The sequence below is a fragment of the Vipera berus genome (assembly GCF_964194415.1).
Source record: "Vipera berus genome assembly, chromosome: 2".
Taxonomy (NCBI): domain Eukaryota; kingdom Metazoa; phylum Chordata; class Lepidosauria; order Squamata; family Viperidae; genus Vipera; species Vipera berus.
Window position 1 is genome coordinate 198,086,885 of NC_138203.1, and position 21,415 is coordinate 198,108,299.

General features: G+C 40.0%; 1 protein-coding gene across 1 annotated transcript in view; it reads right to left on the reverse strand.

Moving 5' to 3' along the window:
* Positions 1-20,723, reverse strand: part of NDFIP1 (Nedd4 family interacting protein 1) — a 42,213-nt gene extending 21,490 nt beyond the window's left edge. The window contains exons 1-3 of the mRNA XM_081318609.1: positions 20,423-20,723; positions 4,398-4,485; positions 995-1,125 (exon numbers count right to left, since the gene is read on the reverse strand). Coding sequence (XP_081174735.1) covers positions 995-1,125; positions 4,398-4,485; positions 20,423-20,485 — 282 coding nt within the window. The 5' untranslated portion in view covers positions 20,486-20,723. The remainder of the gene's footprint in view (positions 1-994; positions 1,126-4,397; positions 4,486-20,422) is intronic.
* Positions 20,724-21,415: the final 692 nt, after the last annotated feature.

The following is a 21,415-nucleotide window of genomic DNA, read 5'->3' on the forward strand; positions in this document are numbered from 1 at the left end:
GTTCACTTAATAATACTATTTTACATCACTTTCTGGGCAACCAGTCAACTCTTTGCACCATTACTTTAATTTTATTACATTTTACAAGCTCACTAAATGAAAGGAAAAAAAAACCCAACCAACTTGATAGCGATCACATAATATACTGACAAATGTCCTCCTCTCAGCTTCAATACATGACATCAATAAATGAATCCTACTGTGATCTGATTGGCTCATTGCCAAAACAAGATGACACCTGGTTGGCTCTGTAAACACTCGTGCTCATTGGCTACAATTAGATGAAGGAAAGCTACCTCATATCAACCTAAGCAAGTTGTGCTTCCTTTTTCTCATTATTTGGCTATAACCTTTCATAGAATACAGTACAGATAATTGAACAAACTGTGTTGCATTACATTCCTGATTAAATTATCTTTCCATTGATATATGGTACTACTCCAAAAAAAAGTGGTGTTATTAGCCATCAAACCTCAAAAATACACTTTTCCCAAAAGGTTTCCACAATTTTGGTCACAGACAGGTGTTTAATAAAGCACACCTACCTTCTCCTAGTTCAGTATAAATCACTAAGATATGAGAAATATTTATACCATAATTAAAGAGAAATTTAAAAAGAAAGACCTAAGTGAAGTGTATTTAATGTACAAATAGGACAATACAGAAATTAGCATAGCAACCTTATAACTATACTCTGGTGATTTGAAATGAGGAAAAGAGAGCAAGAATATAAAAGCATTTAAAAGTGTTACCTACATTTCCTAAAAATGCACAAATTGATAAATCATTCTGTTATTTATCTAATTACATCAGCACACCTAGTTTAAACTCATTTCTTAGGGAGTTGTATAGGCCTAATTATGCTTGTGGGAAAACATTACCTATTAAACATCACCTATTAAACATCACTTGAAAATACACAGAGATCAACATCAACAAATTTAGTTTTTCGTATGTTTTGATATGAAGATGCAGAGAATCAAAGCACACTTACCCTTCCTGGAACTAAGGGAATAGTAGCTTCTGCCTTAGTTCTCTCGGCTTCATCATAAGTAGGCAAAGTTGTAGCTACATTATATGAAGGAGGTTTAGGGAACCCAGCTTCATCTTTGTAATCAAAATACGCTGGCAGGCAGGAGAGATAAGATAGTTAATTTATGACTAACATTTCTTAACTGAAATACGTTATGGTTGAAAAGTCAACACTTCAACTTTTTATTCTCAGAAAAATGGCAACATAAAACTCATCAATGTCAAAACCCATTATATTCTTGGAGCGGATGTACTGAATAAATATATTCCTCCAATGCCCTCCAAATGAATTACCATATTTTTCGGACCATAAGACACACTTTTTTTCCCCAAAAGTGGGGGGAAAAACGAGGGTGCGTCTTATGGTCCGAAGGTGATCCTTATGGCCAGCCCCAACCTCTGCAAGTGGAAAGCAATGGAGATTGCCAGGAGCACGAATCGGCACGTGCTGAGAAACGCCGATCTCACGCTCCTACAATCTGCCTCGCTCGGTTTCAGCTTCCCTTGCTACAAGAGAAAGCAGGGTGAAATGGAGTGAGGGAGATTGCCAGGAATGTGAATCAGCTGATCTCGCGCTGCTGTAATCTCCCTCGTTTCAGCCTGCTTTCTCTTGTAGCAAGGGAAGCTGAAACCGAGCAAGGGAGTTTGCAGGAGCGCAAGATCGGCCGATTCACATTTCTGGCAATCTCCCTCACTCCGTTTCAGCTTGCTTTCTGCAAGAGAAAGCCGGGCCGCAGGGCCACCTCTGCGGGTACTGCTCTAATGCAGAGAGGGAAGGACAAAGAGGGAGGGAAGGTAGGAAGGTAGGAAGGTAGGAAGGAAGGAAGGAAGGAAGGAAGGAAGGAAGGAAGGAAGGAAGGAAGGAAGGAAGGAAGGAAGGAACAGTGGGAGAGGGAGGGAGAAAGAGAGAGAGAAAGAGAGGGAGAGAGAGAGAAGAAGAAATAGGGAGGGAGAGAAAGGGAGAGAGAGAGGAGAAAGAAAGGGAGAGAAATAGAGGGAGAGAAAGAGAGAGAAGGAGAAAGAAAGAGGGAGGGAAATAGAGGGAGAGAGAGAAAGGGAGAAATAGAGGGAAAGAGAAAAATAGAGAGGGAGAGAAAGAGGGAGAGAGGAGAAAGAAAGGGAGGGAAATAGAGGGAGAGAGAGAAAGGGAGAGATAGAGGGAAAGAGAAAAATAGGGAGAGAAAGAGGGAGATGGAGAGAAAGGGAGAGAGGAGAGAGAAAGAAAGAGGGAGGGGGAGAGAGGGAGAGAAAGAGAAGGAGAGAGAGAAATTAAATTAGTAACATGATTGTTAAGTGAATCTGGTTTCCCCACTAACTTTGCTTCTCAGAAGGTTGCAAAAGGCGATCACATGACCCTGGAACAATGTGACCATCATAAATATGAATCGATTGCCAAGCATCCGAATGTAAATCACATGACCCTGGGGATGCTGCAACAGTCATAAGTGTGAAAAATGGTCATAAGTCACTTTTTTCAGTGCCGTTGTAACTTTGAACAGTCACTAAGTGAATCATTGTAAGTCAAGGACTACCTGTACTTTATCATTTTTTCCCTTTTTTGGTGGGGGGTCAAGTTTTTGACACCTTGCTGGGCGACTGGTGGTACTCGGACATTGCCTTGTCCTAAAAGTGGTACAATGGATGAAAAGGTTGAAAAGCCCTGTTTTAGTATACCAGTACTATTTGGTTCAGAATTTTTTTTTCTTGTTTGCCTGCTCTAAAAACTGGGTGCGTCTTATGGTCAGGTGCATCTTATGGTCCGAAAAATATGGTACCTCCAGACTTCTCATGTCAACACATCTGGAGGTACCACTTTGGGAAAGATTGATGGATAACAGTGCAGTATAAATAACTGTGGAGAATAATCCCTTCTCAAATCAGAGTGGCTCAAAATCCGAAAAGGGGTAAATTTGTAAGTAAGGACAAGAACAGCAATTGGGGACAAAACAAACAACACAATAAAGCTTCTCCATGGGTATCAGTCATAATAATGGGCATTTCTGCACAGAGATCAAATTAACCATCAGTCGTAAAAGCCACTGTTTATAAATAAAACATCAGACTAAGACTATGGAAACCAAGACCTCACTAAGGCAAAAGGCTCACTAATTTTATCTACTATCTAAGGATGTTTTGCAGACAGGTGGCATATAAATGTTTTAACTTTAATGCATGTTTTAACGCATAATGATAACAGTCGCCTATTCTCGAACTACAATCTCTTTGTTCACAGGACTAAGGAAACAGAAAGGACTACATGTGCCATCTGAGCTCCTCAGAGGTAGGAAAGAATGGGAAAAGCTATTAAGTAAATATTAATTAAATAAGCATGTTCACCATTGATTATAGTGTTCTTTATTCTCAGAACAAAAAATATTTTATTCAGGCCAACTGTCTTTTTTTTAAACTATCAAATGCCTGATAAAATATGAATGTGGTCTTCTACTATCTAGCTTTTCGATCTTTAAATTGTCCTTTCCTTTATCTTCTTTTGGCACTTTATAGTAACAGTAAAATATGAACAAATAGCACATTTATTTTATAATCTGTATAAAACAAAGCATGTTATATGACAGAAAAGCGAACAGATTCACTCTGAAATAAGTGGTTCCTTCCTTAGCATAAAAATTTCTTTGTAAAATAGAAAATTGTCAAATACAAGAAGAATCACATGAAATTTAGAAACATATTGTGGTATAATTAATTTATCCTATTAATACAATGCTACATTCAAGAATATTTCTAGTTAACTGAAAACACAGATGATTTGGGACTTTATAAAGATAGCCCTTGACTTACAACCATTTGTTCAGCGACTGTTTGAAACTATGACGGTGCTGAACAAAGGGACTCATGATCTGTACCTGAAGTTATAGCCACTGCAGTACCCTTGTGTTCACATGATCCCAATTTCGGTGCTTGGCAATCCACCCACCCTTATGACTAACCATAGGCATTCTGCAAATGCCCCCATCTGCCCCAAGTAGCAACCCAATCATTCAATACATAGCACGTGGCAGATTGGTTAAGTTCTATAAAGTTGTGATCTCTTCACTGTGGTATTATGTAACTATTATCTAAGCAGCACTAGAAGGAGAAAGGATTCTCTTCCACATACTATTCCTTCTTAACGTACTGTTGGGAGGTAGGGCTTCACGGCCAACAATGCAACATACTATAGAATTACTTACATAATGTGTCATAACTTTTATAATTAGCATTATTTGCCTGTTTCTTCTGCAATGTAAAATAAGTACCATTTAATAAGGATAGATTTATCAGTCATTTATTTCTCTGCAAATCTAGATTGTTTACACAACAATCATCAAGGAAGCTATTCTGATACCAGACTTTCATGTCTTTACCTGAATTCTCTGCAGAAATGCTGCTGTAAGGTGGTGGAAAATCATTTACCACTGGCAGGTTTTCAACAGGTTCCTCCTCGTTCTGCAACTGAGAAAATTTTTTTTTCCTTTAATTTAACCCAATTATAATGCATACAGGATGAGATTAATTTTGATGATACACAAAACAGATATCACTTATAACAATCACACATTTCGGATCACAGTCCAGTTTGGTTAGAGATCAATAAGGACAATAGAGATAGGCGCTCGTGGCGCGTAAATGAGAATTTGTTTAGAAATCAGAGAAATGTGGAAGAATGTAAGCAGCGGATGAAGTTTTTTTTTGAAATTAATATGAATAAGGATACTTCTATGGACATGGTTTGGGATGCCAGCAAGGCCTATATGAGAGGGGTGTTGATATATATGAATAATAAATACAGACGTACTTTGGAAGCCAGAAGGAAAGAATTGGAGAATGAAATTAGGGAAAAAGAAAAGGCCTTAATTTTGAACCCATTGGATGTGAAGACTAAGGAGGTTATTAAGCTATTAAGAGGACAATTTGATAAATTGATGGCTGATCAAGTGGCAACCAACTTGCGGTTTGCTAGGCATAATACTTTTTGCAATGCTAATAAGCCAGGTAGATGGCTAGCTTATAGACTAAGGAAAAAGCAAAGGGCTTCTAATATAGATAAAATTGAACATAAGGGAAAGGTTGTGTTTCAACAGGATCTTATTAAGGAAGCCTTTGTGGATTTTTATTCTAAATTATATGCTAAGGAAAAGATTAATGAAAAAGACATTGATGTATATTTGGAGAATGCTAGCATCCCGGTTCTTACGCAAGTACAAAAAGAGGAGATTAACCAGTTGATAACAGAAGAAGAAATTCTTATAGCAATTAAGGAATTGAAGTTGGATAAAGCGCCAGGTACGGATGGTTTGACTGCAGTTTACTATAAAAATTTACAAGTGGAGTTGATAAAGCCGTTAAAGGAACTGTTTCAATCAATTCAGAGAGGGGGAAAGGTGCCTCCGTCTTGGAGAACTGCTTTTATTTCTTTGATTCCGAAGGAAGATCAAGATGCTACTCAAGTTAAAAATTATAGACCGATATCACTTCTAAATACAGATTATAAAATATTTGCTAAGGTGTTGGCTAACAGACTGATGAGGGTTCTGCAACAGGTGATTCATGGGGATCAAACTGGGTTTATTAGTGGTAGGCAAATGAAAAATAATGTGAGGCATATAGTTGATGTGTTAGAGTTTTTGGAAAGGAACAACCAGATCCCTGCGGCGCTAATTTTCTTAGATGCTGAAAAAGCTTTTGATCAATTGAATTGGCAATTTTTGATGAAAGTTTTAGATAAAATGAATTTTGGGGATAAGTTTTTGCAACCAATTAGGGCATTATATCAAAAACAAACGGCCCGAATAATAGTTAACAATAGTTTGACTGAAGCATGTAATATTGAGAAGGGCACAAGACAAGGGTGTCCGTTATCACCTTTATTATTTGTTTTAACATTGGAGATATTATTGATAAAAATTCGGAACTCCGGAAAAATCAAGGGTATTCAAATTAGAGATCAGGATTATAGATTGAGGGCGTTCGCAGATGATCTGGTTGTTACAGTGACCCAGCCAGAAAGTTCTGTTGTGGACCTGATGGAGATAATAAGGCAATATGGGAGGGTTTCTGGATTTAAAGTTAATGCACAAAAAACTAAAATTCTGGCCAAAAATATGACAGTATCGCAAAAGGCTCTTTTAGAAGGATTAACTGGATTTGAGATTGCTAAAAGGGTCAAATATTTGGGGGTGTTTTTGTCACCCTCTAATACAAAGTTATATAAAAATAACTATGAAAAACTATGGGGTAAAATTCAAAAAGAAATGGAGAGTTGGGAAAAATTGCAATTGTCTTTGTTGGGAAGAATCGCAGCAGTGAAAATGAATGTCCTGCCTAAATTTTTATTATTTCAAATGATACCGGTTCTTAAGAAAGATTCTAATTTGGAAGAATGGCAACGGGGTATCAATAAATTTGTTTGGGCAGGGAAAAGGCCACGAGTTAAACTTAAGATTATGCAGGATACTCGTGAAAGAGGTGGTCTTAAAATGCCCAATCTTAAATTATATTATGAAGCTGCTGCGTTAGCAGGGATAAGTGATTGGATTAATTTGACACAAGAGAGATTATTAAATCTTGAGGGCCACGACTTGTTATTTGGCTGGCATGCGTATTTGTTGTATGATAAGAAGGTAGATAATGTGTTTAAAGTGCATATTTTAAGACAGGCATTGTTGAGAGTTTGGAAAAAGTATAGATACAAGCTAGACTGCAAGATACCATTGTGGGCTATTCCAAAACACGCAATAGAAAACATAAATGTTGGTTTTAAACATGACGTGACTACATATAAGGAGATTTTAAGCTTGGAAAGAAGTGTATGGTGTTTAAAATCGTATAATTTCTTGCGAGATGAGAAGATTGTTCAAACCTGGTTTCAATATACTCAATTACGGGCCAGGTGGAAAGATCAGAAAACTGGTTTTGCAATGACTGATGAAAATTTGATAAAGCAAATTAGAAATCAGGGTCCAGCACATATCAAACGGATATATCTTGCATTGATAGAAATTGATTCAGAAACAGAATTGGTTAAAGACTGTATGATAAAATGGGCCCAGAACATCCAAGAAGTTATTACAATGGATATGTGGGAAAAGATCTGGGTGAGGAACGTAAAATTTACACAAGCTCAAAACTTAAGAGAGAACTTTTATAAAATGTTTTATAGATGGCATTTAGATCCTAAAAAGCTTGCAAGTATGTATCCGAACTATCAGCCAAAATGCTGGAGGTGTGGTGGTGAAGATGCAACATATTTTCACATATGGTGGACTTGTAAAAAGGTCAAGGCTATTTGGATAAAAATTTGGTGGAATATGCAGAAGATCTTCAAGCAAAAGATAAAGTTTTGTCCGCAATTTTTTTTGTTGGGTATAATTACAGGTGCTACTGTTGTGGACACTAAGCTGATGTTAAATTTAGTTACAGCAGCAAGACTCTTAATAGGTCAGTATTGGAAGAAGGAGGAGCTGCCGACTATAGAAGAATGGACTTTAAAGGTTTCTGACCTGGCAGAAATGGCAAAGATTTCGGCTTATTTGAAAGATCATTCGCAAGAACGTTATATTATGGAGTGGGAAAAATGGATTGAATATATTCAGAAGAAATATGGGACTAAAAAGTTTCACTTAGCATTTGAATAAGTCTTCCTTTCTTTTTTTTCTTTTTTCTTTCTTTTTATATGTAATATTAATATTGCTCGTAGTTATTTTATATGAGCTAGAGAGTGATAGATTTAAGAATTTATTGTTGGTAGCATATGGATGTTTATGATTGTTCTTTGTTTTTATACCCTGTACTTAGCTCTGGGAAGTCGGGGGGGGGGGGGGGGGGGAGGGGGGAAAGGGGGGGGAGGGGTAGGGAGGGACAGGTTGGGGAGGGGGAGGGGGGATTGTTAAAGCTAAAATGTATTTTAAAACTTTTCAATTAAAAAAAAAACAATCACACATATTTTAAAGGTGGATAATTGATTCATATTTTTTTAAAAAATCAATGTTTTAAAAGTATGTAATTTTTCAGTCATCCCTCTGAGAGACATATAAATCATGTTTTAAATCCAGTTATTAATTCTGGATTAATAACATTTTTCCTTATCAAACATACTTTTATTTTTATTAAATATTTTAGTTCACAGGTAAATAGCAATGTAAACCCACCATTGTATGCTTCTTGCATTGCTGAAAAGTTCTTAAAATCTATATGCAGTTAGGTGTTTGGGAAAGATACTGAACAAGACCACATATGCCTTATATGATTAAGGCAACACATGTGAAATTAGGATTTATTGGGGCTAACATGCAAATAATTAGCAAAGATGGGACTCCTAAGTTAAATTTATATTTCTTTTCATGTACTTTCAAATTATTAATGCAAGTACTCTGAGCCTTAACAGATCTTTCTAGCTGTGTCTCACACACTGCTTCAAACAATCAGCGAATCAATACATATTATTCACAATTGTTTGTATTAGGAACAATACTGCAACATCTAAATTTACAGAAAGATTACTTTCTAATCAGCAAAGAAAAACTGGAATATGGAACATGTATTTCTATTATTAAACTGTAACTATGTAGCTTAATTCAGTGGAGCAAAAACTGCTCAGTCACCAGATGGTAACAACATATGAGCTTACTGACGGCTGATACCACTCCCCACATTCATCGTGTTGCTATGGTAACACAGGGAAATTCTTCAAGATTTCTAGCAGCAATGTGAAAGATAGAGGATTATGACAGCATTACACACACACACCTCTCTCGATTTACATAAACATATATACACTTGTCTTTACGTTTATATATGCTTAAGACAAGGTTGCATATTTATTTTATTACATTTATATACATTTATGACTACATTATGTAGTATTTATTTGTTGGAAGAATACTACACTGATATTTAATATTTTATGTAAATGTAGGGGTGTGGGCCTATACATATGTTGCATATAGTATGTTTCAAGTGTGTGACATGTATGTGTTTCACTTTGAGAGCGGGCAACTAAATTTCATTTTTGATGTGTGCCGTTGTGCCCACAGTAAAAAATGACAATAAAGATTATCTTATCTTATCCAGGTAAGTCAAGCTGGGGAACAGGCAACACAAGTATCACTAAAACTCTACATTATTGATAATAGGACACAACAACAGAATCTTGAAAATTTGAGTGTTTTTTCTCTGTGCTTTTTTTTTATACCACATAAAAACAAGGCAGGCTTGAGTTACTTTCTTAACCTTTCTTCTTTCCCAGTCTGAGTTGTTTACTGAAAAGTTCTTGCATTCCATCTTTAAGGTTATCTGCATATCCCTCTACAATTACTCCCCCATCAGTCCTCCCTCCTGGGATCAAAGAAGGTTCTGGTAGGTTGCTAAGGGAAATGTCTACAGACTCGTTCTCCCACCCTTGCTTGGCAGCTCCCCAAGTTCAACGAGTAAGTCTTGTCACTCAGAATCAGACAGTTGGGAAAGTCCCCCCTCCATTTGGCGCAGAGAAATTTGGAGAGTTGATTGTAACTCTGTCAGAAAGTAAGGAATCAACTTTGTCCATCGAGATAATTGTGTATTGTTAGTGGCAGCACTTATAGAAATACGGTTTATGTGGAAATTCCAGATGGAACTGGATAGCCTTTCCAATGACTAAAATACTCCTAAAGTCCTCGCCTACGTCTAGAAGCTAGAATATATTCCATTTCACACCCCCTTCTTCCCCTCCCCCAAAGGGGGATTTTGAATGCAAGGGACAGAGAGGCTCTTCACAAATGAATAATGACTAATGGAAGACCAGATAAGCCTCTAAACCTTCAGCGAAGCAGACAACTGTAAATGAAAGGCCAATGGGTTAATTTGCTGGGTAACTGGGAAAAGGGCAATAAACCTTGAATCCAGATTTTTAGATGTAAAAATCTCACAGGAAGCCAAACCAAATCACCCACCAGAATCTTGGCACCCACTTGCTTGTATGTATCTGCAACGCATCTGTATGCAGTCTTGGCCAAATTTGTTTCTTTAAAGAGGAGTTGAGCAGTCTGCCTCTCCTGTAGAATGTCCAACACATGAACAACAGTAGATGCTGGAATTTTGGAGGGCAAGATGAAGGGTTGGTAGCAATAAAGTGATTAAAGGGGAGATGTACCTTGGAGGTACATACTGAGTGCATTATAGGCAAATTCAGTTCAGTTGTCCCTCTGATATCAGACATAGCACCTCAGGTATTTATTCGCATTTTTAAATTTCCATTTGATGACAGATAATTGACAAATTAATTCAATTGTCTTAATAGGTAGAAGAGGGTGTTCCAAAAGTGGATGTAGCAAAGATGTTGCGCATTGCAGACACAGAACCAGCTTTGGGCGCTTGCTTGTCAATCTTTTCCACAAGTATAGGTTTCTCTAGTAATTGTATGGACAATTGAAGCTCTTGCACTGTGATCTCATCAGAATCTAAAACAGTGGGGAGTTGCAGTTCTAAGCCTGAAAGTGTAGAAAAAAAAATAACATAGATAATAAAATGTATTTGCCTACTGTCAGCAATCTGAGCTATTTCTAATAGTTTCAAGAGGGCCCTACCAAGATACTGAGTGAGGAGACTGTGAAATTTCTCAAAGATGATGTTCTGGAGTGATTTGGGTATTTGTTTGCTGTAACACCTGAAGTTTCACAGACACAGCTGATTCAATGGGACAAATCTTGGCTAGGAGTTCAGGCTCCATAGCAGCAACACAATCAAAATCTTTCCTCTAATCCTGGTCTGCTGCAGACAAGGTTCTTTTTTATTCTTCCTATCTGCAGATGGCACCTAAGAGGGAGAAGATTACTGGTGTAGAGCAGGGGTCTTTAAACCTGGCCCTTTTATGACTTGCGGACTTCAATTCCCAGCATTCCTCAGCTAGTGTGCCTGGCTGAGGAATTCTGGGAGTTGAAGTCCACAAGTCATAAAAGGGCCGAGTTTGAGGACCCTGGTGTAGAGAGTATAAAACTTCCTCTCCTTATTCTTTCCTCTGTGTTCAATTCCTCCAATCATCCAGCAATGAACATACAAAGTTGAAACAGTTCTTCCAAACTGCCTTATCTTATTAACATCTCTCAGTTCATCAGCAAATCCTTCTATTCCAAATTTCTGGCCTATAACTGGAAATCCAATAGGAAGTTACAAACCCTGCAATACCTTTAGTTTATAAATCTCCTGACTTGGTGTTGCTCTCCTTGCTGAATCAAAAAAAGATAGTTCTAAAACTTTGCATGAAGTTCTGGTAATTATGCAGCAATAATCATTGCCTTCAGTGAGAGGCACAGCCCATTAGGCAGTCTCTTTTTTTCAGCAGACTCAGAACAAAGGCATCACTGAAGCAATCTATGGGAATCGAACAATGATAAGCTTCCCAGTTGAACGGTATGGTCTAGTTTTTCTGGCAACTGTGGCTGGCACCTTCAGAGGAAAGTGATCTGATTTGAGCAGACATTAATTTCTATTTCTTTGTTAGGATCACTGTCACATTGCATGACTACATTACGTTAAGCTTCAGATCGCAGTCAGTTGTTCTGCTATTCTCTGGAGAATCTAATGATACAATCCCTAATCCAGTGTTCCTTCAGTGATTAAGCCATCCAGATCTTTGCAGTCTCAAACATGATATCTTTCCAGAGATTACGTTCTTTTGCTGAGATTTTTTCCAAACACATTTCTTATTAAATAGTTCCACTTTTATTCCTTCTATCCACAAAATGTTCTAATAGACTATGAATGGAAAACTTGAGCGAAGCAGCAATGTGCTTTCTGAAAAACAGTGGTTTCTTCCTTAGTATCCTCTCTCACATGCCACTCCTGTTTCTTCATGATGGACTCATGAACGCTGACATCAAGCAATGAGAGAGGCATGAGACAAAGGAGCATACCAAAAAAATGCCTTTATTCCTAACTGCTCATTATCTTTTAAGGGGCTTGTCCTTCCTTTACTTGAAGTAGTAGCTCTGCAAAACACATACACACACCTGACTGGAAAAGAAATTTTGGAGGAAAATAAAGGGTGGTAGCAATGAAGAAAAGTTAAAGATGGAAGACAAAAGAAACAGAGATGAGGAACAACAAAAAATGAAAAAAGAGTAATAATAAAATAGCCCAGAAAGAGCCTAAGGCAGGGCTTTTCAACCAGTGGTACGGGTACCACCTGTGATACATTGGCACTTGGCAGGTGGTACGCGACCATCCTAGAAAAGTGGTAGTGGGGGAGGGGAATGAGCTGAACCGGTGGCAGCACCACACAAGCCTGAGCGAGAGACGGCTGGAGCCGTAGGGCTGTCAAGACTCAGCAGAAGCACCAGGATCAGCGCTTCTTTGGGGCTGTCAGGGCTCAGTGGAAGCGCCAGGATCAGCGCCAGGCTCCAGCTGGAGCTCAACGCTGATCCTGGCGCTTTTGCTGAGCCCAGAAGAAGCACCGATCAGCTGGAATGTTGCAGCATCTCCAGGGTCTTGTGATTTACATGCAGATGCTTGGCAATTGATTCATATTTATGATGGTCACAGTGTCCCAGGGTCATGTGAAGTGACCAAAACCTGCTGCAACCACCCAGCAAATCAGGGGAATAAAAGCCAAACACCCCCACCCCACCCCCGCTGCCAATCCTCAACAGAAACGTTCACAACAATGAAAACCCTGGACAGGAGGAAGAGCGCCGCCGGGTGGGCAGGCAGGTGTCTTGCTTGGCTGTGGCTTGGGGGGCACTTTTTTCAATGCCATTGTAACTTTGAACAGTCACTAAGCAAACTGTTGTAAATCGAGGACTACCTGTACTTCATCACTTTTTTCCTTTTTTTTTTTTTGGTCATCACGTTTTTGACACCTTGCTAGGCGACTGGTGGTACTCGGATGTTGCCATATCCTAAAAGTGGTACAATGGGTGAAAAGGTTGAAAAGCCCTGGCCTAAGGCACCAAAGTTGAGTCCAAAGGTAACAGCATTACAGAAAGGAACCTATGGAACCACCAGAATTGTAATAACAGCGCCACAAGAATAGCTGAAGATGAGTGAGAGCAAAATAGAATGTCAGGCAGATCAGTAAGTACATAATACCAATAGCAACAAAAATGCCTATGGAAATATAATTGACTCCAGCACAGTAATAGATAGACACAGAGAAGGAAGGTTCAGAAAACGTACAACCTCAGGAAAGAGGTACTGGCAAACTGAAGAACTGGACAGGAAACAATTCTGAGTGGCAGCCATCACTGCCACAAAGAACCAGGAAACTAAATATCTGACAGCAGCAGCAATGTTTAGGAAAAAGTAAAACATTGATAATATCAGCCTTACACCCAAGCTGACTGAGGCTACACCAGTGGCTATGAGACAGATAAGGTTGGGGAGAGGTAGAAAAAATGTTAAGAACTGGAAAAAAATAGAGATAAGGCTATAAAAAGAGGTGTGTGTGTGTGTGTGTGTGTGTGTGTGTATTGGGGCTTCTGATTGGTACTGTCACACTCGTCCAAATCAGATCCATCAGATGAAAATCATCTGCAGCTTCTCAGCCATTACCATGTATTTTGTGCAACCTTTCAGAGTAGTATATTCCTAATTCTTGTAGTGATTTGGATGACCATTCCTGGGAAAAGTAATAATGATGTTGAATATTTTTCCACTTGTACATTATCTGCTTCACCATGGAATAATGAAAGCCGAAGTATTTGGCAATGGTTTTGTAGCATCAGCATCAAAGATACTTTATCAGGGGAAAAGTAGCTAATGGCAGACATTTTACTGAATAGCCTCTTCCCAGGAGTTGTGAGGAAAATACAGTAGGATTATGGGTAAAAGGATTAGAGTTTTCTTTGTGGAAGGCAGAAAACTGCATCCAGCTCTTCTCATACCGTATGTGCATTTTTACATGCCCTGTTACAACATAGGTTTGAAGCTGTCCTTCAGAATTCAAGAAAAACATATTCATAAAGTTTAGATGCCAATCCAAACAGTCGGAAGTCTGGAATCACAGGAAAAAAAATCTAAAAAGAATAAATTCTACAAGAAAAACCAACATATTAGATTTGCAACCATTATCATTTTGAAAATAAGAGGTTAACATAATTCAAATGGGTATTTAATTGAAAACTATGGACTTTCTTCCAAACAATTATAAGCTCTATCTTATATGTTGTCGGGGAAATGCATATTCATTATGTACTATATATAATTATTATATAATTTTGAGATAAGAACATGTTCACAATATATATCTTTAGGGATATGTTGTACTAATTCGGGTTTTTTCCCGCGGGAAAAAACCCGAATGACCAAAGGTCCACATACAGACACCCGCGAAAACCTCAGAAAACATATATGTGTGTGTGTGTGTGTGTGTGTGTGTGTGTGTGTGTGTGTGATATGTTAACTATTAGATTACCTTGCTAGGCCCCAAACATGGGGCAAATCTTTATTTCCTGTTTTCAGCCTTATCTCAAAGGCCATCGAACAGGCTGTAGTCACACCGGACAGTTCATATATTTGTGTAAATTACTCCCTTAATTCTTTGTTAGTAATTTACACATATATATATATAAACATATATATATATAGGATACCAAATATGGATTTAAAAAAAACAATAAAAATTATTGCCTAAAATATGAATATTTTATCATTTAACGTTTTACTGGAGAAAGGAAACTATAAGTAAATTATGTGATTAATTATCATTTGTTCAACAGAATAGTCTTAAAATCTAATAAAAGACTTCTGCTTTCAAGATTTTGGCCAAGAAACAGACAAAAAACAAAGAATCGCATTTTTGAAAATGGGACAAATTCATTTTTAGATTACCATGAATGTTAAATTACCATGCAATCCAACTCTTAATAACAATGATTTTAAAATAAAACTACAAAATGACTGCAATCTAATACACACCCAAACCTGAGTATAAGTCCTTTAGAACAACAGGATGTATTCCTGAATGCAGGAATCACTTAGCAACCATTCAAAATTACAATCGACAGCCCCAAAAGATATTTTAGAATCCGTTTCCTAAATTCTGAGTGCCAGGGTCTTCCCAATAGTCACATTTAGTCATTAGATTTACATGCCATCTACCTCACCATGACTACATTTTGGGGGCTCAATAACCAGCCTGTATTTATGGCCATTTGCAGAGTCCCGGGATCATGTGACTGTGATTTATGATGTATCTGCCCTCAACTAGCATTTACTTCCAGTTTTCAGCAACATCTCCCATAGAAAACAATGGGTTTGCTTAATAACTAATTAACTATGGCATTTGCTTAACAACTGCCACAAAAAAGGTCATAAAAATGGGTCTGCTGACATGGTGACCCACTTTATAACCATCACAACTTACAAGTATAACAGGCAGGCTCCATTATTCTCATAAGTCAAAGACTATCTGTATATGTAATAGTGTGAGATAGATAGATAGATAGATAGATAGATAGATAGATAGATAGATAGATAGATAGATAGATAGACAGACAGACAGACAGACAGACAGACAGACAGACAGACAGATAGATAGATAGATAGATAGATATCAATTTCATAAACAATCAATGCCTCCTGTTGTTGTTTTTTAGCAAACTCCATTGTTTGGGAACCATGCACAGCTATTATTCTAAAACAGTATTATTCCAGGCCTCATTACAGTAAGGCCCTTTTTATAGACTTGCAATTATTGAATCCAAAAAATTTTCACCTAAATTCCTATGAAATATAAATTTCTTACTAATACATAATTTCCAAAAATATTTTCAGAATTATATGAAGTTGAATAGAAAGTAGACACACAACTGTGAACATAACTGAAGTTAATACGTTTGTTCAGCCTCACTACTGCAATTATATTTGCAGTTCAGGCCCAATACATATATCACCTTAGCCCTCAATTACATATAAATATATAAGGATATTTATTAACCATCTAAGCCAGACATGTCAAAAACAAGGCCCAGGGGTCAGATCCGGCCCGCAAAGTGGTTTTCATGTGGCCCACGAAACCACCCTGGAAACAGTGAGGGAACGGTCCCCACAGCTTTGGCCCGGGCCAGCTGGGAGCCAATGTACAATTTCATGGTGGCCATCTATGCTGAAACGCATTCAGTCTTAGCTCCACAAGGCCGTCTGGAAACAGCGAGGGACCGCCACGTCAGCCCCGGCCACTGGGCACGCGCTGGGGAGGTATCACCCTTTGTGAGGAATGAAGAAATGCACCATTGCCTGGAAGTGGCCAGCACATGGCCCTGCCTACTTTGGGCAGGCTAGGGACTGGGCAGCATTGCACTTCTCTTCAGATTCATGCCACCCGGCTCAGCCTCTCAACACTGTGAGGAGAGCAACCCGCTGCCTGCCAAAACCGGGCAGGCTGGGGGCTGGGTAACATTGCGCACATAACATCGTCTCTCATGCTGTTCATGGTATCCCCTCCCCCAGAGCCCACCAAACTGGATATGTGAAGTAGGTGAGGGCCATGTGCTGGCCACTTCCAGGCGATGGTGCATTTCTTCATTCCTCATGAAGGATGACACTTCTCCAGCTGTGTTTCTTGCCTGTTTTTCTCCCTCCCTCATCTCAAATATTTTCCCACCGAAGGAAGGAAGGAAGGAAGGAAGGAAGGAAGGAAGGAAGGAAGGAAGGAAGGGGAGGGTCCGAGGGAAGTCCTGCCTTAGTCCTTTCCTGCTGCCCTTTCACCATCCCCTTGCCCCCTCCTCCTGGCCTATCCTAAGGGGTCTCCCATCCTATTGCTAAGGAAGCTTTGGATACAAAGCCAGGTCTCTCACATGGAGAGGGAGTGGGCCTCCCTCTTGACTTTGCCCTCGTACCCATCATGAGCAACCTGGCTAAGGAGAGCAAGCACAGCAGCAGCAGCCTTGAGGAGGAGGTAAGTGCAGCTGGGCACCCCACTTGGGAAAGTGGGGCTGGGCTTAGTGCCGCGGGTGCTTGAAGGCTGGGCTGGGCATCTGACCTCTGTGCCACCATCCAGCCCCCCCCCCCCGTATGGCCTGAGAGGAACAGTGAGGCTCCTCCAGTGGACTATGCCTTGGCACTTGCCCCAGTCCCATCTCCTTCTGCCAGAGACCCTCAGATCTGTCCCACTCCTGCCCAGTCCCCCATAGGTACCCTTGACGTGAATGATGTAGAGCTAGCCATGTCCACCAGTAAGCCACACACAGTTCAGCCACGCCCACCCTTGCCACACACACCCCCGAGGGCAACCACAATGCTGATGCGACCCTCAAATTTTTGACACCCCTGATCTAAGCTATCACTAGCCCTTCAAAAAAATTCCCACTACCCTCAATTAAAAAAAATACATGTCAATTTTACAAAGTACAGGAACTTCAAGCACAGATAAAGATAATTATGGATTCAAAAGTCAATTGGTTCCAGAAACAACTGTGGATAGGTTCACACTCTTGCAGGAAGAACTGGCTCAAAATCTGGATTTGCAACTCCTAAACACTAGATAAAAGATATGGCCAGGTGGTCCTTTCTGCAATTGCATCTTGGTGTCTATCATTTCCGAAAGAGACTTTGTTGATGGCCAGTCATACCTTTGTTGTCTGGACCACTATACAGAAATGTTTGTACATGGAGTTATCATTAAGAACCATCTGGAAGTTTCAGGTGTTCATTATATGGTGGCCCAGGATATTATGGTTGTGTCTAGATTAGCCCATCTAACATTAGCCCATCTAACATCACTAATATGGGATCTGCTTTAGCTATCAATATGAATGAATGCAATTCAAGATGTTAGCTATCACCTTTAAACCTCACATAGTTCAGATATTGCATATTTCTGAGACCATCTAGCCCAGGTTGACTCATGGAGGGGAAATTTGCTAAGAGTTCCTCTACCGAGGGATCGTACATTCACAAGGACCCCATAATTAAGTTTTCTTAATAATGCCCTCTTGTTGTTAGTTACTCAGGAGTCATTATGACTAGAGTGGCCTACAAGCCAGAGCAAATAAATAAATGAAACATCCAGATTTCCATATAAATGACTTAATGTATCATTATTTCTCCATGTTTTCTCACCAACATATTTCCCATTTAAGCCACAAATCCCTTGATTTCTATATCATCAAGCATGTTTTAAATCATGGCTTTGTCATAACTATGTTAGTACCTAGCAAAGCTTGGCTAAAATAAGCAAGGTCAAATCTGGTCAGTATTTCAATGAAACACTGTATCATGATTATAGACTACAATGGGTTTTTTAAAACAAAAAACATACTCCAAAGAAGGCAATAGTTACCTAGTTCTGTATTGTTATAAAAAAGCAAGTTGGACATGGCCCAGTTCAGGTAGTTCTAAACTTAGGATGTTAATTGAAACTTAAATCACAGTCCTAAATCATGTGAGTTATTAAACGAGTCACCATGAGACTATGCCCAATTTATCTTTTTGGTGACAGTTGTTAAGCGAACTCAGTGGTTGTAAAGCGAACACCATGATCATTAAACAAATCCATTGGTGTTATGCAATCAATTGTAAGTCAAAGAGTGTCCTTACTCAACAGCAGTTGACCTTTGACTGAATCTGAACCTGACTTAAACACTTGGGAGCTTTTTACATGGACATGAGATTTCTTCAAAGCAGACAAAATTAAATAAGAAATTTGGCAAGTCTTTCACTCAAAAGAACTAACTTTCCTGAAATGTCTGTTAAAAAAATAAAGAACAAAAAATTACAGCTAACTTCAAACAGTTAAGTATTAATATATAAAAATTTGGATTCAGAATCCAAACTGTAACAACAGTTTTCAAATCAGCAAATTAGTTCTGTACCTAATATTGCAATATGTACATATCAGCTTTAAACCCTCCAAACCTATCAGTTAAACAAAGAAACATCTATTTAATTACACTTTGTAATTACAAAACCTCAGAAGGCAATGTGATATTCTCTTGGGGTTCTAACCTGAAAGATACTTTGGTAATAACAAGACTTTGCTGAACAATAATTTCAAATGAATACTGAAACTGCAATTGAAATCCAATTAAATGACGCTAATGATATGAGATGCAGGCAATTGTCTAGCAACACTTGGTGGGCCACAATTTTCCCATGCCAGAGTTAGATTAAGAAGGGTGATCCCAGATCTTTCATAACGTATTTAGGTAAATTTATTCATTTTTGTTACATATACAGTAATTGTAATATTTTACCCAATGTTGTTTTTCAATAAATACTTTTTTTTCTGACAAAGAGTCCGTTAAGGCAGGGAACCAGTCGGCTTATTTAATTTAAATTTCACACCTGTAAATGTAAGAGTTCTGGAATTCGCCGTGTTTTACTATTTGGATACGGGGAAAAGTCCAGAGATTGTAAGAATTAGGTCTCCCAACAATTTGCTACCTCCATCATATCCTGATGGCAATTAATTACTCTAGCCACAACTGAGCTAATATGAGCCTTGGAATGGAATTAAATGGAATTAAAATAAAAAATAAAAAAAAACTACAGTCCCAGCTTGCCTTCACACTCACAATCAGCGCCCATTAAATTCTCCATCTATTCTATACTATAGGATGAAGAATTTAGAAGGGCAAGTGGGCCACCATCTCTCTCTCCTGTTACCGTTGACTTTAATCACCAGGGCTTTGAGTATGGAAAGATACTTCTACTGCGTTAACTCCCTAATCTTATCCATCCTGACAATATGGAGTCGGGCAATAATAACCAAACCAGCCACCGACGCACAAACCGAGAAGCGCTGTATTTAGGACAGGCGTTTTAATCTTTTTTTTTTCCTCCCCTACGTTACGATCAAATCTCAGACCAGAGTCCGTGGAAGAGAAATAAATTGCTTATCGTCGGTTTCCGAACGGAGCAGATGGTTGGAGAGGGAGGGGGGGGAAACAAACCCACCCACATACTCTCTCCTTTGGCCTTTATAAAGCTAACCCAGCAAGTAAAAGGGGAGGGAAACCGGATGCGCGATTTAAAAGGCCGGGGGGGCGGGGAGAGAGGAAAGATTGGAGTCGCCTTACAAATCAAAGAGGCCAAAATGGAAGCGACGAGAGAGAGAGAGAAAAACATCTCTTTCCTGGGGGAGGGGAGGACGGGACCGAGGCGTCGAAGGCTTCCCTGCTTCTAGCCCAGGGGTAGGCAACCTCGGCTCTTTTATGACTCGTGGACTTCAACTCCCAGAATTCCTGAGCCAGCTATGCTGGCTCAGGAATTCTGGGAGTTGAAGTCCACGAGTCATAAAAGAGCCGAGGTTGCCTACCCCTGTTCTAGCCGGAGGGAGCTTTTCAAACGCCTTTGGCCGCCTCGCTTCGCATCAACTCCGACCCTGCCGCGGCCTAAAAAAAAATAAAAAATAAAAACAAAAACAAAACGCGGCTCTCGCGTGATGAACCGCCTTGCCCGGTTGCGAGCCGCTCCTCACCTGCTGGTATCGGCCGCCGCCGCCGCCGCCGCCGCCGTTACTGCCGGGCTCGGCCGCCGCCATAACAAGACCCGAGCGAAGGGCGAGGAGGAGGGAACCAGTCTGGAGCGTCGAGCGCTTTGAGGGAGCGGGCGGAGGCCCGTCGGGGACGGCTTAGAGGCACTTCCGTCCCTCGAGGGCGCAGCCGCTGCTGGGCTTGGAGGCGGAGGGCTGGACGCTGAGAAGCAAGGCGGCGGCAGCAGCAGCAAGTCGGAGGACTCCCTGTCGCTATTGCTGCCGAAGGCCCGGCCCCTCCTCCTCCTCCTCCTCCCCGTCACACGCCGCCGCCTCCTCCTCTTCCTCCTTAGGTTCTTCCGCTGCTCCGCGTTTTCAGCCACTCAGCAGTCTTAAGCGGAAAATCCAGCGGAGCTCAGCAGAGGTTGGTGGAAACGGTTACCGAGCAAGAGATCTCCTTAGTGCCGTCTGGTGATCTTTTCCATTCGAAGGGGAAAAAGTTGCCGGGGCCAGGGGAAAGGAGCCTTCCCCGAGATTTCCTGCCTGAGCAGGGGGTTGGACTGTTTCCCAACCTTAGCCATTTTAAGATGTGTGGACTTCAACTCCCAGAATACCCCAGCCAGCAATGCTGGCTGGGGTATTCTGGGAGTTGAAGTCCACACATCTTAAAATGGCTAAGGTTGGGAAACACTGGACCTCCAAGGTCCCTTCCAACTTTAAGAAAAAAAAAAAAGAGATGGGCTTTAGGGACGTGACCCGATAGCCTTGTTCGTACACGGCCCACTTGTACCCACCCCCGCATTTACAGGGTCCTTTAGCGACCCTCCAAAGTGAAAACGGCACTGGAAAAAGGGAGTTGTTTGCATTTTTCACACTTAGTACTGTTTGCGGAAGCCCCGGGGGTCACTGATCAAAATTCGGATGCTTGGCAACCGGGATGTATTTATAAGGCTTATACTGTCCTGGGGTCAAGCGATCTTCTTTTGCAGCCTTCTGACA